Genomic DNA, 26,416 nt, shown 5'->3' on the forward strand with positions numbered 1-26,416 from the left:
AGCGCACGCCCGGCCTGTTAAATAGCCTGTAACCATAACAACTGTGTGACACAAACTCAGTGCTTTAGTAATTAAATAATGTCGGGCTCGGTCGGGTTCGGACAGAAATATGCGGCCCGTGCCGCACTCTCATGGAAATGCACATGACGTTTTTTTTTTTTTTACAATCTAGGAACCGTTTGCAGGAACCGTTACTCCAAATGTGATGGAACCAGTTCCGTAACCGGAACTTTGGACCCGGTTCCAAAAAATAACCGGATCTGGATCCCAACCCTAATGTTACTACATCTATACAGTTCAACACTGTACCTACTGCAAGACCAACTGTGACACAGGCATTTCTTCACAATATTTCCATTAGGGATGTTTTTCCTCCATTTTGATAAAGATGTTTTACTTTTTCCTTGATTTAAGCCGTTTTCACACAGAGCGCACAAAGTGCAGACCTCCGCCAACGAACCCATTCATTGTGTATGTGCTACCGCGGCGCAAGAGCGCACCACTGTGCCGGCGAGCTGAGCGGCGCACGAGAGGGCACATGCCACGGCGTCTGCGCGCTGCCAGCCTGCGCTAGAGTTGAAAATTTTTTAATTTCACCGCAACGCTGTGACGACACCTCGGCATGTCCAATAGCAGAGAAGAGCCTGAAGTAGCCCCGGAAGCGGTCACCATGGAACTGTAGCTCCTGAACGAGACTGTACTCCCCCAAATCCTGTCTTGCGCGCCTTGCTCTCCGCTTGCTCTTCACCCTACCCCGCGGTGGGCGCCGCGAAAAACGCGCTCTGTGTGAAAGAGGCTTTACTATGCTGAACAAAACTTCAAACACAACACTTCTGTTTTTGCTCCACAAGATCTAAGAATTTTTTCTCTCACTCAATTGATGTATTTCTGTCAAATTTAGGTCACAAATTAGTTAAAATCCATAATAGTGAGCACTTCTCCTCTTCCAGGATAATCCCGTTGGAGGTACTATCAAATTCACAGAAACGACACTGGAGACGGCTTATGGTAGTAAAATGAACATTTATTTCACGGGCAACAGTTCTAGTGGACATCGCTGCAGTCAGCATGCCAATGGCACACACCCTCAAAACGTGGGACATCTGTGGCATTGTGTTGCATGATCAAACTGCACATTTCAGCGTGGCCTTTTATTGTGATCATTCCAAGGTACACCTGTGTAGTAATCATGCAGTTTGCAATGACATTTACTTAATGGCTCAGCAGGTGCTGAGCAGGGCAAATTAACAGCACATAATATATTTTAATACTCCAGCAAAGTCTCTCCACAAAGTCCTTGGTGGCCTGGCTGGTTTGGCAGGACAAGCTGAACCAAGAGGCAGGCACCAGTCACCAGTCACCAGTCAGTAGGGCACATGCTCATGCAGTGACCAGCAGCAGATGTGAATGGCGCTCGCTTGTTTGTGAGCAGTTAATGTGTGCAAGTGCTTAAGTGAACTGCGAGCAGGAAGCCGTCCTTTGTGACTGTGACTGAAGCTGTGCTTATCTGTGTTAGCGACCCCGCTAGCACGGAGCCTACAAACTTTTGCTGGCTAAATCCTAGCGTCAACTAGCCGCCCTTGTAGGGTTAGATGGAACCAGGTACCCTCTTTTATGTGTGATTATGGATTTCTACGCTATGATTCTGACGTGGCAGGTATTCCACCTAGCCTGGACTCTTGGGCACACACTCCTGCCTCCTGACTGCCACTCTCGACTCCAGTATGGAAGGGAGCTGCTTCTAAGATGGGATATCCTCGACCCACCAGTCGACCTCGAACCAACGGACTCCAAGTGCCCGTTTTTCGAGGAATTTCCGGCGGCTGAACTCGTAAGATCAGGAAACAAGGAAGAAGAGGCGGCACTCATCTGAAGCTGAAAAACCAGCTGCTCTCCCACATCCCGTTACCATCTATAATGCTCTCTAATGTCCAGTCCCTGTGGAACAAAACCGACGAACTTCAAGCCCAAGCCCGCTACAGCCACGACTTCAGAGATGCCTGCATCCTAGCCTTCACCGAGACCTGGCTGTCTGACAGGGACTCAGATGGGGATCTAGAGGCGGACAAATTTGGAGCACCTATATGGCTGGACAGAGAAGCTGCTGTAACAGGCAAGTCACCTGGTGGGGGGGTGTGTTTGTATATTAATCAGCACTGGTGTAAATCTGTCACTGTCGGGGGGAAACTCTGTACTGCTGACTTAGAACTGCGCTCTGTTTCATTACGCCCTCCCTATCTACCTCAGGAATTTCCCCAGATATTTGTGACTCTTACATACACCCGAGGGCTAATGAAAGAAACACCTGTGAACTTATCCATCAAGTCACACAGAGGAACAGGAACCAAGGACACGGAAGCAGGTCCCGTGGTCAGGGACAGAAGGCTAGTAAGTTTACTGGAAATCAGACAAAGTAGGCAGGTCTTTTTTCAAAGTGCTTTAAATTGATTTTTCAGAAGTTACTTTACTGCTGCTTCTTTAGCTCAGCTACTGTCAACTGTCAGAACCAAGATAGAAAAGCTAATTCCTTTGGGAGTAAATTGGGGATGGACACGGTGGGTGCTGTGCTTTAATCACAGTTAGCTTTGTAAGCTCAAGGTTAACTGTGTCAACCCTCTGGTTGTGATGAAGCGCTCCACGGCACCCTGCCAGCCTTTCTGCTGAAAGAAAAAAAATGCTATGTGGACACGGGCCACAGTAAATGGAGTGATCTTTGATAAATGACATGACAAGACAGCTCTGATGCTTCTTACCTCGAACCACCAGTTTAGCTGAAGCTGAGGCGCTGTCCACCACAGTCTGAGCTGTGCAGGTGTACATCCCTGCTTTACTCAGATGAGCGTTCACAATCAACAGGTCACCAATGTTTTCCTTCTGAAAGGGCACAGACAGAGCAAGAGAGAGAACATGGCAAATGAGTGAAACTCTGTGTTAGTCAGGAGCTCAACAGACACATAAACATGAGCTGCATGCTGCAGATGAACATTGTACTGAGAGGAAGATTATAGGAGCTCATTTTCAGCTAGACACACAGGTAGCTAACAGCAGCAACTTATTACATTAACATTCATTAAACGTTTAGACATGAAGGAGCCGGGACATGAAATGGATAGTTAATCTCATTTAGGAGCTTATTTCTGCCAGGCACTGTGCTCAGGTACTATGAAATGTTCAACTCACTGTCCTGAAAGAAACTAATTATAGTTGGACAGTATCTTGCACACAATGGTGTGGTCCATTTTGTCTCGCTGTTTAAGAGGATGCTGGGAAACCTGTCTGTGTCGGACATGTCCCTCCAAACTTTGGTGTCAGTGTAACAGCATTTATTTCGGTACCAGATACAGGTGAAACCATATTAGCATATTAATAAACAAGTGCAACCCTTGGTGATGAGGACAACAGCCTCTACCACACTAGACTACACTGCATTTTATTTGGAGTTGAAGAGAAATGTAGAGCTGTTCAGTAGACGATGGATGGAACAAATCTTGATCAAATCAATTATCAACAAACTAACAAGTATTGTGAATATAATCAGAGCCAGATGTTGAAGTCAGAAGAACTGAGATATGGTCTAATGCATTGCTCATTTTGATATTGCTGGCGTAGGAAAAATGTTTGGAGTCCACAGATTATTTTTTTAAATTTGTGTAAACTAGCATTCCCTTTAAATTCAGACCACTTGAGATGGAGCCTTTTTTGATGTTCAGATTATGGACGGACAAATTCATTCAAAAACTCATTTTCCCACTTTGTTTTTTCACACCTTCATGTGAAAACTTGCCGAATCAATCACCATTAATCACTGTGGCACATGACCCTGTGATGTCATCAAGCTAACAAAAAGATGAATCTGCTGTTCTTCTCTCTTTTTCTCCTGGGACCCCAGCAAGGTAGGGCAGAGCCCTGCCCCAGGTTGGGTACCCATTGGTTAAAAAGCTGTGTAACTGGCAAAAATATGTATATATATTAATTTAGGGGTATGGGCACAGCTAAATGATGAAATTCACGCAGACGGACAAAAATATATTTTTTCATTTTTCAGAATAAAACAAATGAAAAAGAAGTGCAGTATATGTGTAATATTTTGAGTCTCTGTCATCAAGCCGCAATTCCTTTTATTTTGAAAGTCAATGACAGAAGTTGAACCTTTGTCCCTGTCGTCCCATTTGTCACAGAGGACTCCAGTGATAGATCTGCAGCCTGAGGATGAGGTGACAGTCTACATCGAGTTCAAGACACCCAAGGTCTGAGGTTTTATGGTGGTGGACGGAGCATGTTAACATGATTCCTAACCTGGCAGTGATTGTGCAGAATGTTTTTGCCATCTTGGCATTAAGCGTAGCCAGTGAAAGAGACTTTTTCTTCACTGACTGGTAATCCCAGAACGGAGAACCCATCTTAATGTGAGTGACTGTAGGCTGTGTGTGTTTGATCATGGGTGCATGTTAGATCACAAGACTTTTATGAACAGGTGTGGGTGGGTGGCTTTGACTTAGACATAATGATGAGTAACGGATCAGTCCTGGTACTGAGCATTACGTGAACAGGCGGGTGCAGGTTTCAAAAAATGGACCTGTGCAGGACTCTGAGTTAGGGTTGTGCAGCTGGAACCGCTACACTATTCCCCCACCTTATCTTACCCCAGCTCCCAGCAGGAGCTGCAGCTTAACTCTGTGAATGTGGCCTGCTCAAGCAGACACAGAAACATTTTTTTAAGTGAAGAAGAGACCAGACAAGTCAGTGCTCCAAGCACACACAAGTTTGCAAGCTAACTTTCCAAGCAAAGGAGAAAAAAGCTGAGTTTGCGCTGAACTGCTAACTTTCTAAGGACACACAGAGCAGCCAGATTCCTCTGATCTGTACCACTGAAAGACAGCACAGAAAAGACTGCACTGGAACCACAACTCTTCTAACCCAGGCTTATCCACGGCAGACAGGACCACCAGCTAACAACTAGCACAACAAAGCTACTCTTCCCTCCTTTCTTAGACTGGTAACATAACAACTGGGCACAGCACTAGCACAACAGCACAAGCTAAGCAAGACTGATCTGATGTTTTTCAACAAATTGTTGTTGTGATCTCATTGTTGTCAGGTTATTGGGTTGTTAGTTTTGCCAAAGCTAAGTTGATGTTGGTTTGCTAATGCTTCACACAGACCCAGGGTCTTGCATGCAACTAAACATCCCATTTATTACCCTTGCACCTTTACACAACAAAGATGACACGCACATACTCATCTAATTTGGCTTTCAACATAACTACATCCTGAGAGGGAACTCAAAGTTCCAACTTCATAAGTTCCTATTGCTCTTCTGACCAACCACGTGTTCAGAGGACCTCCTTCTGAGGTCATCTTTGATTTGGTCACCATCTTTGTAGTTATCTCTGTTGTCAGCCATTTTATCTTTGTGTGTTCTTACATGCACCCTTGTCTAAACATGACATGAGTCATGCGTCGATGTAAGTCACACATGAATGAAAAAGTCTGCCATCTTGAATAGCTACCTACAGCTACACCACTTAGACAAACCACATACACTCAACAACTCTGACTCTGAAAACTCAAAATAATAACTTTTGACTGCTTTATTGCTACTATGACTGAAGGCTGGTTAAGGTCAATGCAACAACTAACCATGCAGTCAGATTTAAAAGTCACACATCTTAACATACATTCTTTATTTCTAAAAATACAAATAATGTCATTTTTCCCCACAGTAAATGTAGTTAGGGGTTTGTAGGGTCAGTTCCGCCTGCTTCTGTGAAAACAAAAAAAGTTCAACTCTGGTCTGCAGCCTCTGATTTACTTTACAAACTATTAGAAGAACACTTGCTTTCTTACTTAAAGAATTGCAGGTTTCAATGACTGTACACAGTTTGCGTGTGTGTTGATAAAGGACTTCTGTTCAGGAAAAGATGGAGGGGCACAGCAGCCATATTGAATTGAGTGACTAACAACTACTGACTGAGTAATATTATGGATGTAGAACCAGTAATTCACTCAGTAACCATCTCCATTACATTTACATTACATTTACATTTTCAGTTTGTCCATGGACAACACAACATAACATAATGAGCTCTAGTAGCACATGGGAAGAGAAGGAGGGGACTACATGAGGGGTTGCAAAAACTACAGCACTTTTCAGTTATTTTCTGAGAGGATGAGACAAAGGAGACACAAGAGGACAGGAGAGCCTATCTACTAATTAATTAATGTCAACTATAGGGAGACTAGGCTCACATAGGTGTTGACTACAGGACACAGGTATGTCATGAATGGCTCTTTAGTGTGCTCGCATAACTGGGATGTGAAACCAAAACTAACTGGATCAAATGTATACATTGTAACAAATATGTGAATCTTGGTGTGGACTATCAGATGTGAAAAGGCCCTTAGCTTTAAATACACTATATAGTGAATTATGGCCAACCTTTGTAGTGGTCTGAATGAAATTATTCAAATCAGAAAAGCTGAGTTACTTTCAGAACAAACACAACTCAAGTTTTCAGATTTGGCCAGGCCAGTGGAAACATAAAATCACAAAAAAACTGTGTTTATCCTCTTCAGGAAAGCCAGATAGAAAACCTTTGATCACAGACGCAGCTGGATTTTTTTCATGAGAATTACTGACACTAACAACCTCAAAGCTCAGGTGGATTCTGCTAATGGTCTTATTGGTTGTCTGATGTTTTGAATCCTGAATGAACCTAATCAGAGCCCATCACAGCCTCAGTTATCAGTGATGTCCACGATTCCCCTACACTACCTCACAAAACCACTAAATCCCCCAAGCAATATTTAAACAAACACAGTGCATGTTTAACCTTCATGCAGTAGAACTGTTCTTTAGGTTCTATACACAAGTATCATCCACACCACATTCTCTCAAGCATGCATCAGAGGACTCACCCCCTCCACGCGGTGGTACGGCCCCGCTGTGTCCTCCAGGTCCAGCAGGACCCCGTTGAGGGCCCAGGTGAAGGTCAGGTCCATGGTGGGGTCGTGGGAGGCGTGACACTGCAGTGTCACATTCTCCCCTTGATTGATGTCAGCGTTAGAAGGAGCCAACGTGATCTTAGTTGCATCTGAATGGGCAAAAATTAAAGCTAATTCAGATTCAAACGAATGGCAGGGGTGTGAATTTTCTCAATAAGTACCACATGTTTTAAAATCCTAAAAGAAAGAAGAAAATCCTCCAAAATGAAGAGAGAGTTGATGAGCCTGACAGGTGACTGTGAAATAATGAGGCTGGTTTTCACATCCTATTGACAGACGTTTTTCACAGCTCACATTTTGGCATGTTCCTCAGGAAAAGCACAAGTACAGTTGATAACATCCTAATATTGTGCATACCGGCTACTGTTGTGGCTCTCTGGGACACTCAGTGGAACTGAGCCATCGTTAACAAAATTAGTTTCACCTGCTATTTCTTGTTATGACGGGTAAAAATGTCTGCTGAGCATTTAAAAGGGCAGTCTTATGAGAGCCCTAATGTATGTGTGTGTGTGTGTGTGTGTGTACCTCTGACAGACAGGTGTCCAGTGCTGTTAGCTTTGCCCAGGTAGTTTTCAGCAAAGCAGGTGTACTTCCCTTCGTCTGCCCTGCTGATGTTGTGGATCCATAAGATGCCGTCTGGAGTTACTGTGACTCTAAGAAGACACAAGCATACAGAGAATAAAGAGCACCCGCAGCTGGATGACTACAGCACTGCTACCAACTCAGTGCATACAAGGAGACGGACAAAATATCTGAAACAACTCTCGTGTAATCCAACATGACATAACAATCTGTTTCTTCAAATGTCATTACAGAACATAAACATTATAGGCATCACAACAATATTATCTGTGTTCTCACATACTGCTCCTCTGGGTCATGTCTTTTTAAGTCCAGGCTTACACTGCATGTGTGAAAGGGGCTTCAGTCACCAGATCCCAACCAAACTGGACATTTCACACAGTGCAGTTTTCAATTAGAGTGCAGCTTTTTGTGTCACTTTCACTGCCAAACAATTGGCTCAGATGTTTTGGCCAAATCGGATTGTGAAACTGTGTCCTCGCATCTCAGCAGTGCCTTTGGTGAGTACATCATCAGAACAGATAGAGATTGTAGACTACAAGACTCAGGCTGGCTGAACACACAGTTTCCTGTCATTACTGGGTGGAATTCAAAAACAATCAGGAGTTGAATTAGACTGAGGCTACCTGGGAGACATCTCTCATATTCACTCATAACTTTAAACTGTGGAAATAAGTATTACTTACATGCTACAGACAGACATACGTGCACAGTGCTCATGTTAGCTTGATTGTTTAAAGCTTCAAATGACTGACAGGTACCACCCACTCTACTGCTTTAACACTGAATGACTGATGTGTTTGGACTAAAGGAGGATGGCTGGTCCATTAGATGCTGTCAATCACACTGACTGAAGATTTCAACTAAATGGGTAACTGAGTGATTGCTTCCTAAATTCATCTGAAATTTTAAATAAGCAATCTAATCTTCACTATTTTGACAGCCTTTTAATCCTTAAAAGACTGTCAAACATCTGACACAGAGAAGAGAGTTTGCCGACCACTAAGCATACAGACAATGATGAATTCATAGTTAGACCAACATTAATATGACACTGACAAGGGACTGAAAAACCTTTCCACTGAAAGACTTTAACTCTGATATGATGCATTCTCTACTCTTTATTGTGTGTTTAGCCTAAACTTTGATGTTTCTGCCTTTGAATCAATATGACACACACCAACACTCAGGTGGTTACAGACTTTCCATGCAGCTGTGACAGAATCTGATGAAATCAACAGCAATAAATCCTCTGATACATACACACACACAACTGCGGGAAGTCGCTTTTGATCTCACCTCCAATTAGACATCTCTGGGTTTTTTCTGTTTTAATCTTTCAACAGTTGATATGAGTTAAAGGTTGTTTTTTTAATGAGCTGCGTCTCCCAGATTGTGGGGGCTTGCTCACTCTGCAGATGACATTATGATAGCTTCTCTTGTTTATTGCTTGAAGTTACAAGAGTGGACAGGTGTGATTTTGCCTGGAGCAGGGTCAGACTGCGACAATGACCCTCACTATCAAGAGAATGTAGCATCTACTGCAACAGTATATGAGTAAATTATATATACAGTATACATAGCAACATTCAGTAATGTGAAATTCTGTTAGAAACATTCTCATCATAGTTTAATCACTGGTACACTCAGCAGCAGTGAATGTGTGTGTGTGTGTGTGTGTGTGTGTGTGTGTGTGCGTGCGCATGTGCATGTGTGTCTGTGTGTAATAATGATGACTTATGCCATCAGGTTTCCACCTAAGCTGCAGTCTCATTTCTACTAAAAGAAGTGAACTGCTTTATGAGACTTACCTATTTCTTGCAACACACATTTAGAAACATTGCAGATTTTAGTTGAAGATCACATAAATGGAGTCGTACAATCTACAGATAGGAAGTAAAGACTCTGTGTGAAACCGATTTGTGTACTAGAGACATTTTAAATCAATCTATTGGACCAGTATCTTGGATGAGTAAGTTAACTGATGGCTTTTGGCTCTAAAGATCTTAAACAAAACACTAACACACAATAATAATAATAATATAACGTACAGAAAACCATTCAAGGAAAGCTGTGGCTTCTTTAGGCAACACGTGTAGCTGTTGAAACTGGTACTGACAGGTACTTAAAGGGACACGTGGTAGGTTTTCAATCAGTGTCACTGTGATGTGTTTCGCATCATCTGGCAGATTCTGGTTGCCAGATGGGCAACTGGTGGCATGGGGGGGCGCTTTAACACTGTTCAATTGCACACATTCCCTACAATACGGCGACACAGCTCTGGTTGAAAATCTGTAAAGTATCCCTTTAACAGCCCAGTTGCCAGAATAAAGTTACTGCTGAGTCGATTTGTGTACTTGTGTTTGAAATTGTCACTGAAGCCATGTTTTGTGTGTGTTTTGGGTGTGTTTTCAATCAACTAAACTTTACAGCACTTCACAGAAACTCCTCCGCCAACAAGTGTTTTGGAGGTGTAACTGCAGAGTGACACTGAAACACCACCACAAGTATAAATGCTCAAAATGGCCACATGTGTAGGCCACACTGTAGACTCTGCATAGAGCTGACGCACAACTATAAATCCACCTTCAGCCTGTAGTATAGCATAGTGTCTCCATTTCATGTATATGGCATGTTAATTCTTTATTTTGCAACACAAGAAATACCTGAACTCTGAAATCACAGAAAAAGTCATCCCATAAAATACCCATGGGAGGGAAATGAGAGATATATAAATATAGCAAAAAGGTTTTAAAACATGAGGCAATGCACTGTAGTAAATATGGAAATCAGACTGATTCTGTTTTACCTGCTACTGTTGATGAGCAGCTCAGTCCCGCGGCTCCAGAACAGGCTGGGCTTTGGGGCAGCTCGAGGGCGACACTCGATCATCACCTGCCCCCCTCTGGCTGCTGGGATCAGTCTCCTTACTGGATTCAACCTGAAGTCTGGAGCCTGAACTGGAAGGACAGGAGGCAGGATGGAGTAACAATAACAGCACAGAGAGGAGAATACAAGGAGCGTGATAGAAGAGATGCAGTAGGGAAGAGGATGGAAAAAGGATGATTATGAGAAATAAAGAAATAGTGAAAGATGGTTAGAATGCAGTTAATGTGAGGCAAGTGAGTGGTACAGTATGATTTGTACACAACACTTTGTGTACAAATGTGTTTGTGTTTCTTTAATGATGTAGGTCTGAATGTTTAATAGTTGTGTCTCAGTAGTATATGAGAAGTGTTATTTTGGGAATTAAGATCTTTTTACAGTAATAATAATAAAAACAGTGTAATGAATGTAATTTCAAATGAGGGAAATGGTAGACAATACTTCTTTTCTACCTTGGACTCTGAGCTCGGCAGTTGAGTAGATGGTGCCATGTTTGTTCTCAGCCACGCACTGGTACATCCCAGAATCCTCCAGGGCCAGGTTACTGATCTTAAGACGAGCCCCGTTCACCTCCACCCGGTCCTGGGGGCATCGGAGAAAAAGGTAATGAGGGAGGTAAATAAAAAGGGACAGAAAAGGAAGAGAGTGAAGAGGTAAAAAAATTATGTGTGAGCTGAAAAATGAAGCATTTGTGTGCTACGGTGTACAGGAAGAAAAATGTCACAACAAGTCCTACTCTACCCAATAAAGGGGAGAACTCCTATTCACAGTGAATCAAAGTGAAGTTGTGCCCATCCATGAAAACATTTCCAATTTTCTTCAGTAATTCTTTCTGAAAGGGCAGATCCACATGGGACTAATAGTGACATTCTGGAAAACTTATATTTTTCTCTCTGTTTTGGCCTCTCATCCACAAACAAACAGAGTTTTAGATCATTACAACAGAGATTTTTGAAAACATCTTTCAAAGGCAAGTTTGATTGCCCCCCTCTCCACTCCCCCACCGCTCAGCTTTCACATTAGTAATGTTGTTTCTTGCTCGAGAAGACTTGCTTTGTCATCTTTGTGACATTTTGTTGTGCTACAATGTAGAAATGACGCAGATGGATACTGCTGCCATGGGCACCGTCATTGGCTGGGACCTGGAGCAGCGTGGCGAAGCTCTGTTGGGCATGGAGCACTCCACCTCCCACCGGAGCTCTGACTGCAGATCATAGGTGCCTGCAAAGCCGAAACTGGGTCTGTCTATAGAAGCATCAGTATTAAATTGAGACTGTTTCATAACTGGTTAAAAACTCCTTGTAGTCGTGGTAAATAGCACTCCATTTTTGTGTTTTGGTACAGTTGGTTTGCACACCTGTTGCATACTGAACACGCATGGTCTTTTATCAAGACCCCTTTTTTGAGCGGATTCGAGTACAGATTAATGTACCATACCTGGGTACAGTACACAGTGCTCAAATTAATCAAACAAACTGGACTTTGGGGTCAAGTGTGCTGGAATCTGGACCTGGGTCTCTGATGTGAAAGCCCATTTAAGGTGTAGACTTTGTATCCATGTGGACATGTAAAACAGAGCAATCCTCAATTCATGCATGCCAGTTGTTGTTGTTTGTAATGACCATGCGCCAGAAACAATAACAACAATGGCGGACTGCTGCACTTAATCTTATCTGCTCCACCTCAGCATCCAGAGGGTTAATGTCTGACAGAAACAACAGTTTTAGATCAGTACCAGCGGATGTTGGGACAACTTTTTTGAGCAGAATTGTTTTTGTTGAATTGAGGAGTGGAAGGAAATTTTCACATGTCCAGAGTATCATTCTTATCTTTGAGTGAGCTCCTTCATCCTTATATCGAAGGAGAAGGTGAAGAGATCTCCAGTGGGTATTGTGAAAAAACGGAATGTTAGCCTGTACACTTTACTACCTGAGTGACGAGAGGAGACTGTTGCAGAGAGCTAACACTGCTGAGCATTTGGAGTTGTCTTTGCATTCTAGTGTGCATGGAGATATTTTGTAAAACAAAGTGATGTAGACAGAACTTTTTCTTTTTTTAAACAGAGGGGGAAATATCTATTTTCAAAAACACCTGAACACTAAAGCAGTATGCTGTGTGTGTTACCTGTGTGCTGAGTGGCTGTGCATTGCGTAGCCAGCGTATGGAGGGCCGGGGTTTACCAGCAGCAACACAGCTCCAAAGAAGCTCTGAACTGATCTCCACCTCTGAGTCGCTCATCACCTGTAACCACTCTGGCTGAGCTGAAGGTTTGGAGAAGAAACAGGAGAGAAAAAGAACAGAAATAACACAGAGACAGACAATAAATAGGAATGCATTACAGAGTGAACTAAAGGTGCGAAGCAACGAGATATTTTGCCCTTTTCAGACACTGAATACGTTACAATGCAGGCTCAATCAGTGATGGGTTCTTGACATTTAGATGGAGGTGACTTTTAAATTAATGTTCCTTATGCTTACGCAATATTTCACACCTGGTGCATGAGAAAGTGAGGTACAGGGAAAAAGAGAAAACAGTGGTGAGTTAAAAGTTATTATACCAAGGAGGGAGTGTTTTTTTTCTCACTTAACTGTCTCAATGATGGATTTTAAAACATATTTTCCCACTGAAGCCTTAATAACCATTGTAAGCTTGAGGGACAAACAGTGAAACTACTGAAACATTTAACTTTGACAACCAATTCTGCTGCTTGTTTTATAATATTAGTCAGGGCACAGGGCCATTCATGTCTGTTTGCTCACATGCTGTATGTAAAGAGTATTGCTGGGAATTCAATTACACATTCAAGCAATTGGCATAAATGAACACTGAAAATTCATTTAAAGAATGTTAGTCAGATAATTATTGTTTTTCAACGTCTTTTACTTCATTGCACTGAGGGAAAATAGTCTTTGTAGACTAATCTGATAGAAGATTGATGTTTTTCAGAGTGTATTAATATACTGATTTTGTGCATGAGAGATAAAAATTTAGATAATTAATGAATGACAGTAATTTAAGGCCACGTCCACACTACATTTTTATTTTAAAATGGCATTTTTAAAATGAAAATGATCTCTCTAAGCGTTTTTACATCGTTTCAGAAATAATCTCTGTCCATATTAACATGCCTGAAAAAACATATCACATGACCAATCACCTACACTGGGCATGCATGTCCCACTGTAAACAGGAAGCAGATTGTCTACTTTGTTTGGTTGCTTAGTTACATACAATACTACAGAGATGGTGGAAGATAAGACCAGAGATTTCTTTTCACCGACACAGCTGTACCCAAGCTCTACGGAGAAGTGAAGCATAAAGTTGAGAAACCTTTGAGTGAAGCAGGAAGTGTGGGATTAACTTGTGACACCTGGACTTTAAGGTCAGTGGATTCATATGTGACTATAACAGCCCATTATTTCACAGAGGACTGCTGTCTCAGGTTTTCCAAACTAGAGCAGTACACGAAAGTCACACAGACCTCATGCAAAATGCAGCACAAGGATGGAAGATTGCCCATAAAAACCTTGTCACTGTAGCAGTCAATGCTTCTAACATATGTGTTGCCATTCAGTTAGCGGGATACCTGCATGTGCAATGTTTTGCTCACCCGTTTAATCTGGCCTAGTAAAGGGAATTAAATCTGCCCACAGTTCAGTATGCAGCATTTCTGACTATGTTGGTCAGTCTGTCTGCTTTGCATCACATTTTGCTGCAATAAAAATGATTAAACTCAGACTGAAAACTTTATCTTATGAGGTAAAACTGATGTTGACAAAGTTTTGCTTTGGGAAAATAATTTACAGTTGGAATAAAAGGTAATAAATCACAATATATCACAATATATTTTAGCGCAATACTCAGCATATCATCAGTGGATGCTTGGCATAAACGTAGCAATGGTTATTTGTTTTCAAACAAAAATGTATTAGTTTGGATGTATCCTGAGAAGGTGATGCAAAACATTGAATCACTCTCCCTCTCTGCATGCCTTACCTTGTGCTGCTGCAGCCGTTTCATTAATCCGACGGCATTCAACTCTTGTGCCGTTTTGAAAGTGATGAGAAAACGTTCCCAGGTCTGACCTCACAACATTGCCCTTGTGACTTTTATGTCAAAGTGTATTTATAAGACCGACATGTTAAGCTGTCGCTAGATAAAAAGTACAGTAAAGGGATGCATGTCTGAAAGGGACTATAAAACATAAAATTACTTAACATGCTTTGCTGCAATCCAAACAAATGCTCACACAATATGTTTTCCTTACCTTGCACGTTGATGCGTCCCTGGTATGTGTCGCTTCCCTCTGAGTTGTAGGCCTCACACTCGTAAACACCCTCATCATCGAAGGAGAGTTCTGGCAGAATGAGGGTGGGACTCTCAGCACTTAAGCCAGCCTTGGACGGCATCAAGCCGTCCACCTTCCTCCATCGCAGTTTTGGGACTGGACTATAAGAGAGAGAAAAGAGCGAGGGTTAGGAGGTGAAGCAAAGGAAGTGGAATTCATTAATTTCCGTAACCTCTTAACCTCTTGAGGGTTGCGGGGGGGCTGGAGCCTATGCCAGCTGACAGTGGGCAAGAGGCAGGGTATACCCTGGACAGGTTGACAGACTATTGCAGGGCGGAGGAACAATGGTAGTTTCAAAATGAAACAGCACAAAGAATGAGCGAGATTCAGGCAAATTTAAGAAGTGTGAGGAAAAACATTCAGACAAGTGAAAAGCTGCACAGGTCACAGCCTCTCAAGCCAAAGCCGTTGCAGAAACATTACGCAGTGATTTCAGAGTTGGAAACTTACTTTCCATAGGCAAAGCACTCTAACTGAGTGGTGTGTCCTGCTAGGGCATAGGTTTCTGCTGGGAAGCGCACTTTGATGCTCGGAGCTGACTTTCTGGGATTGGCTGAAATGAAATACAGATGAATATATTCAGATTAAATCCCATCCAGATTGTGCACCTCTTATCTTATCTTTGATAAGATGGGACATTTGCACTGACTACTTCACTGTATATTTATGTTACACACATGCTATTCACATACACAGTACAATAGAAAAATTTGTCTTGTTAGTAATGTTAGTCTTTGTTTTGTTCTGGACAGTTACGATACGATACAATATACTTTATTGTCCCACTAAGGGAAATTTGTCTTGGACTCAGCAACCGCGCCATAAATGCCTTGACAGCCACAATAACAACAAACAATACATCAACAGCCATACCCTCCCAACAACACTTACATAACAGTATTGCACATATCCCATAACATTACACATAACACATACATACACCATACAATTTTTTTTTTTTTTTAATTCGTTTATTTTTTTTATCAGGGACCATGTACAGAGAACACTGGATTCAACAGAGTAAAGATACACTGCACCAGATTATAGCTTTTTAGCTAGTTTCCATCTGCAGTCTCTGAGGCAGGCAAAAGAAGAAATAACAAGAGAAAAATTAAAATATTACAAAGAGACATATAAAAAGACAGACTGAAACGGTACAAGAAAATAGAGTGCATTGAAATCCATGGGACAACGCACACACAGCGTCCGAAGTGCGAGTGCTCACAGTTCCAGAAAACAGTCATACAAGGTGCACATGCCCATACAGAGCGCACAGTGAAATGAGGCAGCTAGAACACCCATGTCTCATTTGGTCTTCATGTAATCTGTACATAAAGTACATAGTGCAAAATGAGAACAGGATATTCACAGGTGTTAAATGGCGATTAATCTACTACATAAAGTGCATGGTGCAAGATGAAAACAAAATAATCACAGGTCATATAAGCAATAGATCTACACACTAAAATAGGAGACACATACAGGGTACCTATACCAATATGCAATGGAACAGTAACTCGATCGACCGCTTATGAAAAGAAAAAGAAAACAGGACAGCATACCTCGACAGCAGAGTACCTACTCAATGCTGACAGGTTTGGTTACTTAAAATCTTTTTTTTTTTTTTGCTTCTCTAGAGAAGGCTTCATTGTTAGCACAGATTTTCAAATCTGTTGGAAGATTATTCCATTCCTTTATAGCTTTATACGAGAAAGCTGTTTGTGCAAAAGCAGTTTTACGTTTGGGAATACAACACTGCCACCTAGAGGTACTTCTCGATACCCTGCTCATCTGTTCCGAGGTCAGCTGAACAAAGGGCTTGAGGGATGGAGGTGCAGTGTTGTGAATGATTTTAAAAACCAGATGTACATCTGCATACATAATCATGTTACCAAAGTTTAGCATCTTATGTTTGTTGAGTATGTGGCAATGATGATACTGTCGTGTTTTCTTATCCAAAATTTTAAGAGCTTGCTTGTACAGTGACTCAAGGGGCTTCAGGGTCATCTTGTTAGCTTGGGACCAGCATGAGATACAGTAGTTAAAATGTGACATAATCATGGCATTAAAAAAGGTTTTGGCTGCTTCCATCGTAAGTGAATTTCTGATACATCTGAAATTTGCAAGGTTGTATTTCAGAGTGCGGCTCACCTGTTTTATGTGTTTTTTAAAACTGAGAGTGGAATCCAAAATGATACCCAGGTATTTAAATTCAGTTACATTAGTTATTTTTTCTCCATTTACAGTTATGTAGGGATAGTGCTTTTGTTTGTTGGTGAAAAACATGGTTGCTGTTTTCTTAACATTTAAAGTGAGACATGATTCATTTAGCCAGTTAGAGACTTTCTCCATGGCGACTGTTAACTTGGCAGCCACTTGGTCTGCATCCCTCCCATGCGTGTGGATAACCGTATCGTCCGCGTACATTTGTATGTCTATATATCACAGACCGACGGGAGGTCGTTTATGTACAGAGTGAACAGTAGTGGGCCTAGAATCGAACCTTGTGGCACCCCTACTGTGCAAGCTCTTGTAGGCGATATGAGACCATTTATACGCACACATTGGGAGCGACCAGAAATGTATGATTTTAGCCAGGTCAGGGTATTCATGGACAATTTATACTGTGTCAGCTTTGAGAGGAGAATTGAATGATTAACCGTATCAAAGGCTTTGCGCAGATCTAAGAAAATTGCCCCTACCACCCCACCTTTGTCAAGATTCAGTTTGATAGTTTCAAGAAAGTGTCAGCATGCCGTTTCGGTTGAGTGATTTTTCCTTAAGCCGAACTGCGTGGGATGCAGCAGGTCTTCGGACTCAAGATGTTCTATCAGCTGTTCCGCCACCACCTTTTCCACAGCTTTTGACAGGACAGGGAGTATACTGATAGGCCTATAATTGCTAATTTCTTGTTTATCTCCTGATTTGTATATGGGAGTTACAATAGCTGATTTCAGAGCACTAGGAAAGGTGCCTTCCTGGATAGATTGATTTATCAACTTTGTTATTGGGGTGGTCAGGTTGTCTTTATACTTTTTGAGGAAGACAGTGTCTAGTCCATGAATATCCTTAGTCCTGGAGCTTGACAGAGATGAAAGGATTTTACATAGCTTTGCCTCATCTGTGGGCTGAAGGTTTAGATCCCTTTCATGGTTTATTATGATCTGATCAGGGTAGATTTGTGAGAAGTTCTGACTCAGTTCCTGAATGGACATAATAAAATAGTCATTAAAATTGCTGGCTATATCTAGGCTGTCTGAGATATGTGTACCATTTAGTTTAAGCTGCATGACTTCACTCTTTGAACATTCCTTTCCTGTGAGTTTGTCAATACTTTTCCAAAGCTTTTTATTGTTCCCTTTTGCATCTTTAATTATCTCCAAGAAAAAGTTTGCTTTTGCTTTCCGAAGTTGCATTGTGACTTTGTTTCTGAGGCTTTTGAAGATCAGGCGATCTGTACTTAGACCAGATTTTAGGAATTTTTTAAGGGCTGAGTCCCTTTTTTCATGAGGTTCCAGAGTGTGTCATGCAGCTATGGTAGCTCTTGTTTTACCTTGTGTTTGCATTGCACAGTTGTTGTATATTTTAAGGTAATTCGTTTAATTGTTGCCATTAGGTTGTCACATGCCTGTTCACAGTTCATATCAGAAGTTATTTCATCCCAATTAACATGCCTTATTTCGTTTTCAAATGGTTTTGTGTTTTTCTTTGGTATAGACGAGGTGTATTTTCCTCTTTCCACAGACTTTTGATTTTTGTATCGCATTTTTGATAGTTTACGAGTTACCAACGTGAGGTTATGATCAGACATGCCGGTGATCAAGTTGTATATTTTCATTATGCGATCTGGTTTGTTTGTAAAGATCAGGTCCAGTAGGGTTTGGGAGGAACTAGTTATTCTGGTTGGACTGCTTATCATCTGAGTCATGTTGAACTTGTTGGTGATGTCCTTAAATTTTTTCCTCTGGGTTTTACAAAGCCAGTTCAGATTAAAGTCCCCCATAAGAAGCAGTTCTTTGTTGCCATACTGTCTGAGTACATCTGATAGATAATCAAAGAATGTGTCCTTAGAAGATGGAGGTCGATAGATCGCAATCACAACAAAACACATTTCTGGGGATAAAATAATCTTAACCCCAGCACATTCCATACCACTCTCAGGGATGTCAATTTGTGTACACTGATAACCTTCTTTCACATAGATCATGATCAATCCCCCCTGCAGTTTTTTCTGTCTTGTAGATAGATACTATAGGCAGGTACATTAAAAACAGTTGATGGGGTTGATGGGGTTAACCAGGTTTCTGACAGACACAGGTAATCAAGGTTTGAGTTGGTCAACAGTTGTTGAAGCTGTTCTGTTTTAGAAACAACACTCCTTATGTTGAGATGACCTCCAAAAATGCCTTTTGGCTTTACCACTGGGTCCCATAAAACCTTAGCATGATTGACTGTCTGAAACATTTTAGTAGCTTGTTGTTTTTCAGTTACAGTTTCTGACCCACATATGTCTCGCTTCACAACAGTCTTACCAGATCTAGTTGAGTTGAGTCCCATTGAGGGGGCTACTGCTACGCTGATGATACCGGCCTCCTGATAAGCAGGGTTGGTGTTGTCCTCCAGCTGCTGGACGTCTAGCCCTCAGCGCGGCTCCGCTGGATGAACCGCCGCCACGCAGACACCCGGAGAAACCGGGCTGGTGTTGGCCGCCAGCCGCTGGGCTTCAAGCAGTTGGCTCGGCTCCGTCGGATGAACAGCTGCTGCGCTGACATCCAGAGGGACCTGGTTGGAGTTAGCCACCAGTACTGTTGCCAACTCCTCAGTAAGAAAAGTAGCTATTGGCTGTCCTAAAAGTCGCTAGAACTCGCTAAATGACGTCATCGCCTAATTTGCATAATTGTCCATATGCATGTAATTGTAATGGATGCTGTAAGAGAGAGGAATAACATCGTGGGAGAGACAAAAACTGAGTAAAAAAACACCCTGAATATGTTTAGAACTACAAATGAACCTTTTTTCAGTGATTTATATTAGACAAAGAAAATTTTACATTTACATCCCGCCCTGACTGTAAACCAGGTCGGGATCAGAGCAATAGATCAGCCAGCGGTGGTTCCGCGCATGTGCGATTCACTTGCAGTCTGGACGTGGAGGGGTTAACGTCTCCTGCTCTGCCTGCTGCTGGGAGGGAGGACTGGGCCGTCTGTGAGTGCTTTGGGGCGAGAGAGGAGCTCACGGCAGCATCCGCTGCCCGTTGAGAAGACTAAGAATGATACGTGCTCTCACAACAGAGTCTCCAGAAGTCTTCAATAACATCAGAAAAAGTCGCTAGATTTGTTGCTAGTCGCTTTTTTGAAAAAGAGTCGCTAGAGGGGTCTGAAAAGTCGCTAAATATAGCGACAAAGTCGCTAAGTTGGCAACACTGGCCACCAGCCGCTGGGCTTCAAGCAGTTGGCGCAGCTCCGTCGGATGAACCGCCGCTGCGCTGACATCCGGCGGGACCGTGTTGGAGTTGGCCACCAGCCACTGGGCTTCATAACGTTGCCGCGGCTCCGCCGGGTGAGCCGCTGCCGAGCTGACATCCAGAGAGACTGGGCCGATGCAGGCCCGCAGCTGCTGGGCCCCCCCGCTGTCCACGCGACTCCACTGCGCCAGTTCCCGCAAAGATAGGAGCTGTCAGTTGGTAAGCCGACAGTGTACTCGGTGTTAGCTGCGGTTGCCAAGTTAGCTGGTTTAGCTGTAGTTGTTGTGCCAGCTGCGGTAGCCAGGTTTGCCAGTTTAACTGTGATTGTTGTGCTTGCAGTGGGGGCAGAGCTCGCCCTGTAGAGAGGCTAGCTGTGCTGTTAGCATCCAAGGGCTGTGGGCCCGGATTCACCTCCACAGAGATGTAGCGTTACCAGCTGGGTTTACTTGCTCTGGTTTCGTGGAGGGCACCCTAGCACGGCCGTTGTCCAGGAATGTGGAGTACAACAGGTGTTGACTTTCGGAGGTCGGAGAGTCGTGATTTTCAGCCGTGACATACATAACACATGCTAAAAGATCACCATAATAAAAGCACTATAAAAAATATTGCACAATCTTCGGCCTCCAGCAGAATTATTTAAGAGTTTGATAGAGGTTGGAACAAATTCTTAAAACGGTTGAGTTTGCAGTTAGGGACTCTATATCGTCTGCCCGAGGGTAGGAGGTCATATTCTAAATGAAGAATATGGGATGGATCAGTCACTATCCCCTGGGCTTGCCTAAAAACAGTTTGCTCATAAATGGACTGCAAGGTCCGATAGTCCCTTCTTCCCATAACCTTCATGGCCATGTGCACCAGACGAGCAAGCTTAGTTTTCAGTTTTACAGTGAGGTTCCCATACCAGGCTGACATCCCCTATCGGACTAAGCTCTCTAGTACTGCCTGGTAAAATAAAAACATGATGCTTTTGTCCACACCATACACTCTAAGTCTGTGCAAAAAATACAATCAAGTACAAGTTGTGACATTTGGTGGATATCCATGATCCCCAGAGGAAGAATACTACTAATTTAGATGATCACCTGACCTTTCCTCTAAAGCTGCCCTGATCCTGGCCAAGTTTTCAATTTGTTCCAACAATAACCTTAAAATGTAATGGTACCAATTAAATCTATTAAACATATTGGGCCCTAGCTTAACACCAGGCACAAAGCGGCGCACAGTGCAGTGCAACTGTCATTTCTTGTTTCTGACCGTCACAGTTGTCCTATTTGCTGCCAGTGCCCACATTGTGTAAGTACTAAATGGACTTGCGCCCATGGGTGAGAGGCGGGATACACCCTGGACAGGTCGCCAGACTATCGCAGGGCTGACACATAGAGACAGACAACCATTCACAATCACATTCACACCTGCGGACAATTTAGAGTCACCAATTAACCTAGTCCCCAACCTGCATGTCTCTGGACTGTGGGAGGAAGCTGGAGTACCCGGAGAAAACCCACACTTGCACGGGGAGAATATGCAAACTCCGAACAGAATGGGTTTGAACCAGAAACCCTCTTGCTTTGAGGCGACAGTGCTAACCACCACACCACCCTGACGCCCACGGTCTTAAATCAATGGTGCAGTATTTTCCTGCTACTTAAAGGGCACATTATTAAGATACTAAGATGTGACTACATATGCTGGTTCACAACACGCATTGACGCACAGGGAGCAGCATTACTTGAATTAGAACTGTGTTAGTCTGTAAAGGTTAGAGTCATAAAGCTGAACACACACAAACGCAAACCCCCTCATCCTCAATGGAGGATTTTTTTAGGTGGGGGGCTGAATTCAAGTCTAGCACCTGGTTTGCTCACTGTCACTTTCTACTGTTAAACACTTTTGAATTTGCACACTATACTGTATACTGTACCTTACTTATTGAAATTTCAGTAAGGTATGAAGATACAAAAAAATAGATACCACCCAAGCCTAGATAGATATCCCTCTGCCCTCTGTTCATACTTAATCATCAGTAAGTATGCATACGGTTTCTCCAGACCTCTGTGTTAAAGCTAGATCGGGCTGCTAATAGATGAGTCATGCAGCTGCAAAGTCTTCATACCATCAGGCAGCACAGTGAGCTGGTTGGCCTTGCTGAAGGTGCTCTTGGTGCTGATGTCCAAATTGATGGTGGTGAAGCAGAAGTAGTTTCCGGTGTCGTTTGGTTCTGCTTTGGCCACGTACAAGTTCCCTGTTACCTGCGATACAAACCAGCGGCCGTCGTCCGTCTTGATGAAGTTGGGAAATTCGTTGATTAACCAGCGGTAGGACAGAGCTAGAGAGGAGACAGATTGGTGCAAATCACATTAATCAATGAAACAGTTGGGATGTACTGGGTTGAACTTACTGGCATCCTGCCAGTGCTCAGTTTCAAGCAGTCAGCAGACTCCGTCAAAATTTGCACTTAAATGCGACATCATATCATGTTCACCCTTATCCCAAAGAAGGTTCATAATTCTGTTCATTTCAAACACTGTGACCTGTGAACCACCTTTTGACCCTCATCCCTGTCAGCAGCAGGCTGTTTCAGCTTTTCTAACAGCTGGTTCTCAGTGAGAGAAAACTATCATGAAAATAATTATCCAGCACATCATTGTCATATCATATCTGCAGCTTCTCCAATTACCCTGAAAGAGAGTGGATACCTGGGTAATGTACAGGTGGCTGGCAGGCCAGGAAAGTTCCTATGCCTTCATATGCTGTCTGAGGACTCCTGCTGTCTGGTGGGAAGTCATGGAGGTCTGGAGAAACATGCAAAGGTGTAGTCAGAAAATCAGAAAGTCATGGAAAAAATAATGTCACACACAGTCCATAACAAGGACAGCAATAGTACACAGTGGATAATAACCAAAGTACATTTGCAGAGAGTTAGTGTAAAGCAAGTCCTCTGAATTGCCACAATGCCTTCTATCTCTGCCACCGTGACCCACTCAGGCAGCTCAAAGGATGAAAAGGTCATTCTCACTCACAGCCAAATTTGAGGTTAGCTGCTCGGCTGATGATGGTGCCACAACGGTTGATGGCCAGACACTGATAGGAGCCTGTGTCTCGAATAGACTCAGGGCTGCTGATCACCAGGCTACCAGCCACCAGGGTATAGCGCAGGTCCAAACCCAATGGGACCTCTGTGCCATTCACAAGCCATCTGCAAGACAAAGAGCAGGGCAAAGTAATAAGAAGAGGAGCTAATAAATGTAACTATTAAAGTTCCAAAAAGGTAGGGGCTGAGAATGGATGTTGTGGTGAAGCTTTTGTCTTTGCTGTGAGCCTGTTCACGTGTGTGTGGGAAGTATCCGCATACAGTCATAGCCGCGGGACAGTGTATGTCATTAAGAGTGGTTGAACTACTGTAGCCATCCAAAATGAATCTAGAGAAGCTAAGGGTGCAGCAGTTACCCCGACAGATAAAAATTTACTACCAGCAGCAAGCCATGCTATGTTTAACACAGGCTGAGCCCGATGTGGAAAGGTAACAGTAGGCATATCAAGTTTAAAACCATGAATGACAACAAATGAAATTACATTACAATTACATTGAATCTAGAGAATGAATCTAGAGAAGCTAAGGGTGCAGCAGTTACCCCGACAGATAAAAATTTACTACCAGCAGCAAGCCATGCTATGTTTAACACAGGCTGAGCCCGATGTGGAAAGGTAACAGTAGGCGTATCAAGTTTAAAACCATGAATGACAACGAATGAAATTACATTACAATTACATTTAACATGCAAAACCATTGTAAAACAAGCAAAACTGCAGAGAGAAAAAGATACATACAACATTGTATGTTTGCAGGTTAGGCAAATACTGTGCACAGTATAATAACAACAACAACAACAATGCTAACAATAATGTAATAATAATAATAATAATCATATAATAAAATAATAATAATATTTTTATACAGCACAATTCATGTATAAAATGCAACACAAAGTGTTTTACATAAAAGCAAATAATCATAGCATTTATGATAAAACTATAAAAAGAAATAAAACAAAATAAAATAGAACAGCAGGATAAGAAAAGATAAAACAACCATTTGTGGTATGTGTGTTTCCAAGTGGCAACCTCTGGGGCTAAAAAACAATCCAAAGGGGTGGTACCACAAACTGTAGTTCCTCTAATGGCCACTTGAGGCTGGCTGTTGAATTGAGTCAATCCCCATAGACCCCTATGTTAAAATACCCAACTTAACAGCAGAAATAAACATGTTTACAGCCTGGTACAAAAACAATTTTGGTCTCTACAGCTAATTTCCTCATTCATGACAACTTCACGGGTGTGGGTTTTTATATAACTAAACCATTAAACTTTTATTAAGGCTTACAATTACAAATACCTAAGGCCATGGCTGGTTTGAGTGACAGGTGGGTGCCGTCTGTCAACGAGTCGCTACCACATCGACAACATTGGTTAGGTAATGTAACCATGGCCAAATTCATAGAATATAGGTGTAGCTGTAACTGTCACTATTTCAGTGTGTTTTCAGTTCATGAAAGTTAAATGTAACATTTTGGTCCCCTAAAATATTCTTGTTTAGTGTTTGGTTGTACTAACTTGTAAACTTCTAAGGAGTCCGATATTCAGTTTTTCCGCTAAGTACATTTTGTTTAATGGTTTCAACCCTGTTTTTCTCCCGCATTAGCATTAGCACTGTCATACTTATCCAAAGCTGTAAATGCACCGTGCTTACCAAGCTAGCAGGTAGCATTAGGGTTATCTCCACCCTTTCATCCAAATATGGTCATTTGGGCTCCAAAAATCCAAGACGGCAATGGCCAAAATGCCGAACTTGAGCAAAATGGGAAGGTCCACAAACCAGTGGGTGATGTCACAATGGCTAGGTTCATTATTTGGTGTTACCCACCTGTAGGATGCAGCTGGACTGGCTCTGGCTTGACAGCTGAGGGTCACCTTGCCTTCAATTAGGCCCTCTGGGTAGATTAAACTGCTCGGCTGTTCTTCAAACACTGGCCCGCTGTCATGACCCGATACACACACATCTCCACCTGGAAACAACAGTTTTTTTCAATACACTAATCAGTGCCAGAAACTTCTCAATGGTAGGGACCTACAGTTGTGTCCCGTACAATTATATTTTATAACTATTAGGACTGGGCAATAAAACAATGACACTTATTATCCCTATTTAATTTTCCTTGATAGAGATATAATAAATGTTTGACAAATCCTCCATATAATCAAACCTCCCATGGGTGTGTGTGTGTGTGTGTGTGTGTGTGTGGGAGGTGTGGTTGTCTCATCTAATGCTAATGGTAAGTTAGCAAGCTAATGTGACTGACTAACAGGCTATTTAATTAGAATGACATGACACATGGTAACGTTAAAAATCCTTTTATAAATTTCCTTGTACGTACAGTACAGGCCAAAAGTTTGGACACACCTTCTCATTCAATGCGTTTTCTTTATTTTCATGACTATTTACATTGTAGATTCTCACTGAAGGCATCAAAACTATGAATGATCACATGTGGAGTTATGTACTTAACAAAAAAAGGTGAAATAACTGAAAACATGTTTTATATTCTAGTTTCTTCAAAATAGCCACCCTTTGCTCTGATTACTGCTTTGCACACTCTTGGCATTCTCTCCATGAGCTTCAAGAGGTAGTCACCTGAAATGGTTTCCACTTCACAGGTGTGCCTTATCAGGGTTAATTAGTGGAATTTCTTGCTTTATCAATGGGGTTGGGACCATCAGTTGTGTTGTGCAGAAGTCAGGTTAATACACAGCCGACAGCCCTATTGGACAACTGTTAAAATTCATATTATGGCAAGAACCAATCAGCTAACTAAAGAAAAACGAGTGGCCATCATTACTTTAAGAAATGAAGGTCAGTCAGTCTGGAAAATTGCAAAAACTTTAAATGTGTCCCCAAGTGGAGTCGCAAAAACCATCAAGCGCTACAATGAAACTGGCACACATGAGGACCGACCCAGGAAAGGAAGACCAAGAGTCACCTCTGCTTCTGAGCATAAGTTCATCCGAGTCACCAGCCTCAGAAATGGCAAGTTAACAGCAGCTCAGATCAGAGACCAGATGAATGCCACACAGA

General features: G+C 42.4%; 1 protein-coding gene across 1 annotated transcript in view; it reads right to left on the reverse strand.

Annotated features, from left to right (window-relative positions):
- cntn2 (contactin 2) overlaps positions 1–26,416 on the reverse strand; it is a 118,941-nt gene that overhangs the window by 27,414 nt on the left and 65,111 nt on the right. Inside the window, exons 3-14 of the mRNA XM_033626682.2 lie at positions 25,208–25,349; positions 23,307–23,482; positions 22,983–23,078; positions 22,400–22,612; positions 15,273–15,375; positions 14,742–14,923; positions 12,598–12,734; positions 10,926–11,055; positions 10,397–10,547; positions 7,531–7,658; positions 6,919–7,094; positions 2,754–2,874 (exon numbers count right to left, since the gene is read on the reverse strand). Coding sequence (XP_033482573.1) covers positions 2,754–2,874; positions 6,919–7,094; positions 7,531–7,658; positions 10,397–10,547; positions 10,926–11,055; positions 12,598–12,734; positions 14,742–14,923; positions 15,273–15,375; positions 22,400–22,612; positions 22,983–23,078; positions 23,307–23,482; positions 25,208–25,349 — 1,755 coding nt within the window. The remainder of the gene's footprint in view (positions 1–2,753; positions 2,875–6,918; positions 7,095–7,530; positions 7,659–10,396; positions 10,548–10,925; positions 11,056–12,597; positions 12,735–14,741; positions 14,924–15,272; positions 15,376–22,399; positions 22,613–22,982; positions 23,079–23,306; positions 23,483–25,207; positions 25,350–26,416) is intronic.

The sequence above is a fragment of the Epinephelus lanceolatus genome, chromosome 1 (assembly GCF_041903045.1).
Source record: "Epinephelus lanceolatus isolate andai-2023 chromosome 1, ASM4190304v1, whole genome shotgun sequence".
Taxonomy (NCBI): domain Eukaryota; kingdom Metazoa; phylum Chordata; class Actinopteri; order Perciformes; family Serranidae; genus Epinephelus; species Epinephelus lanceolatus.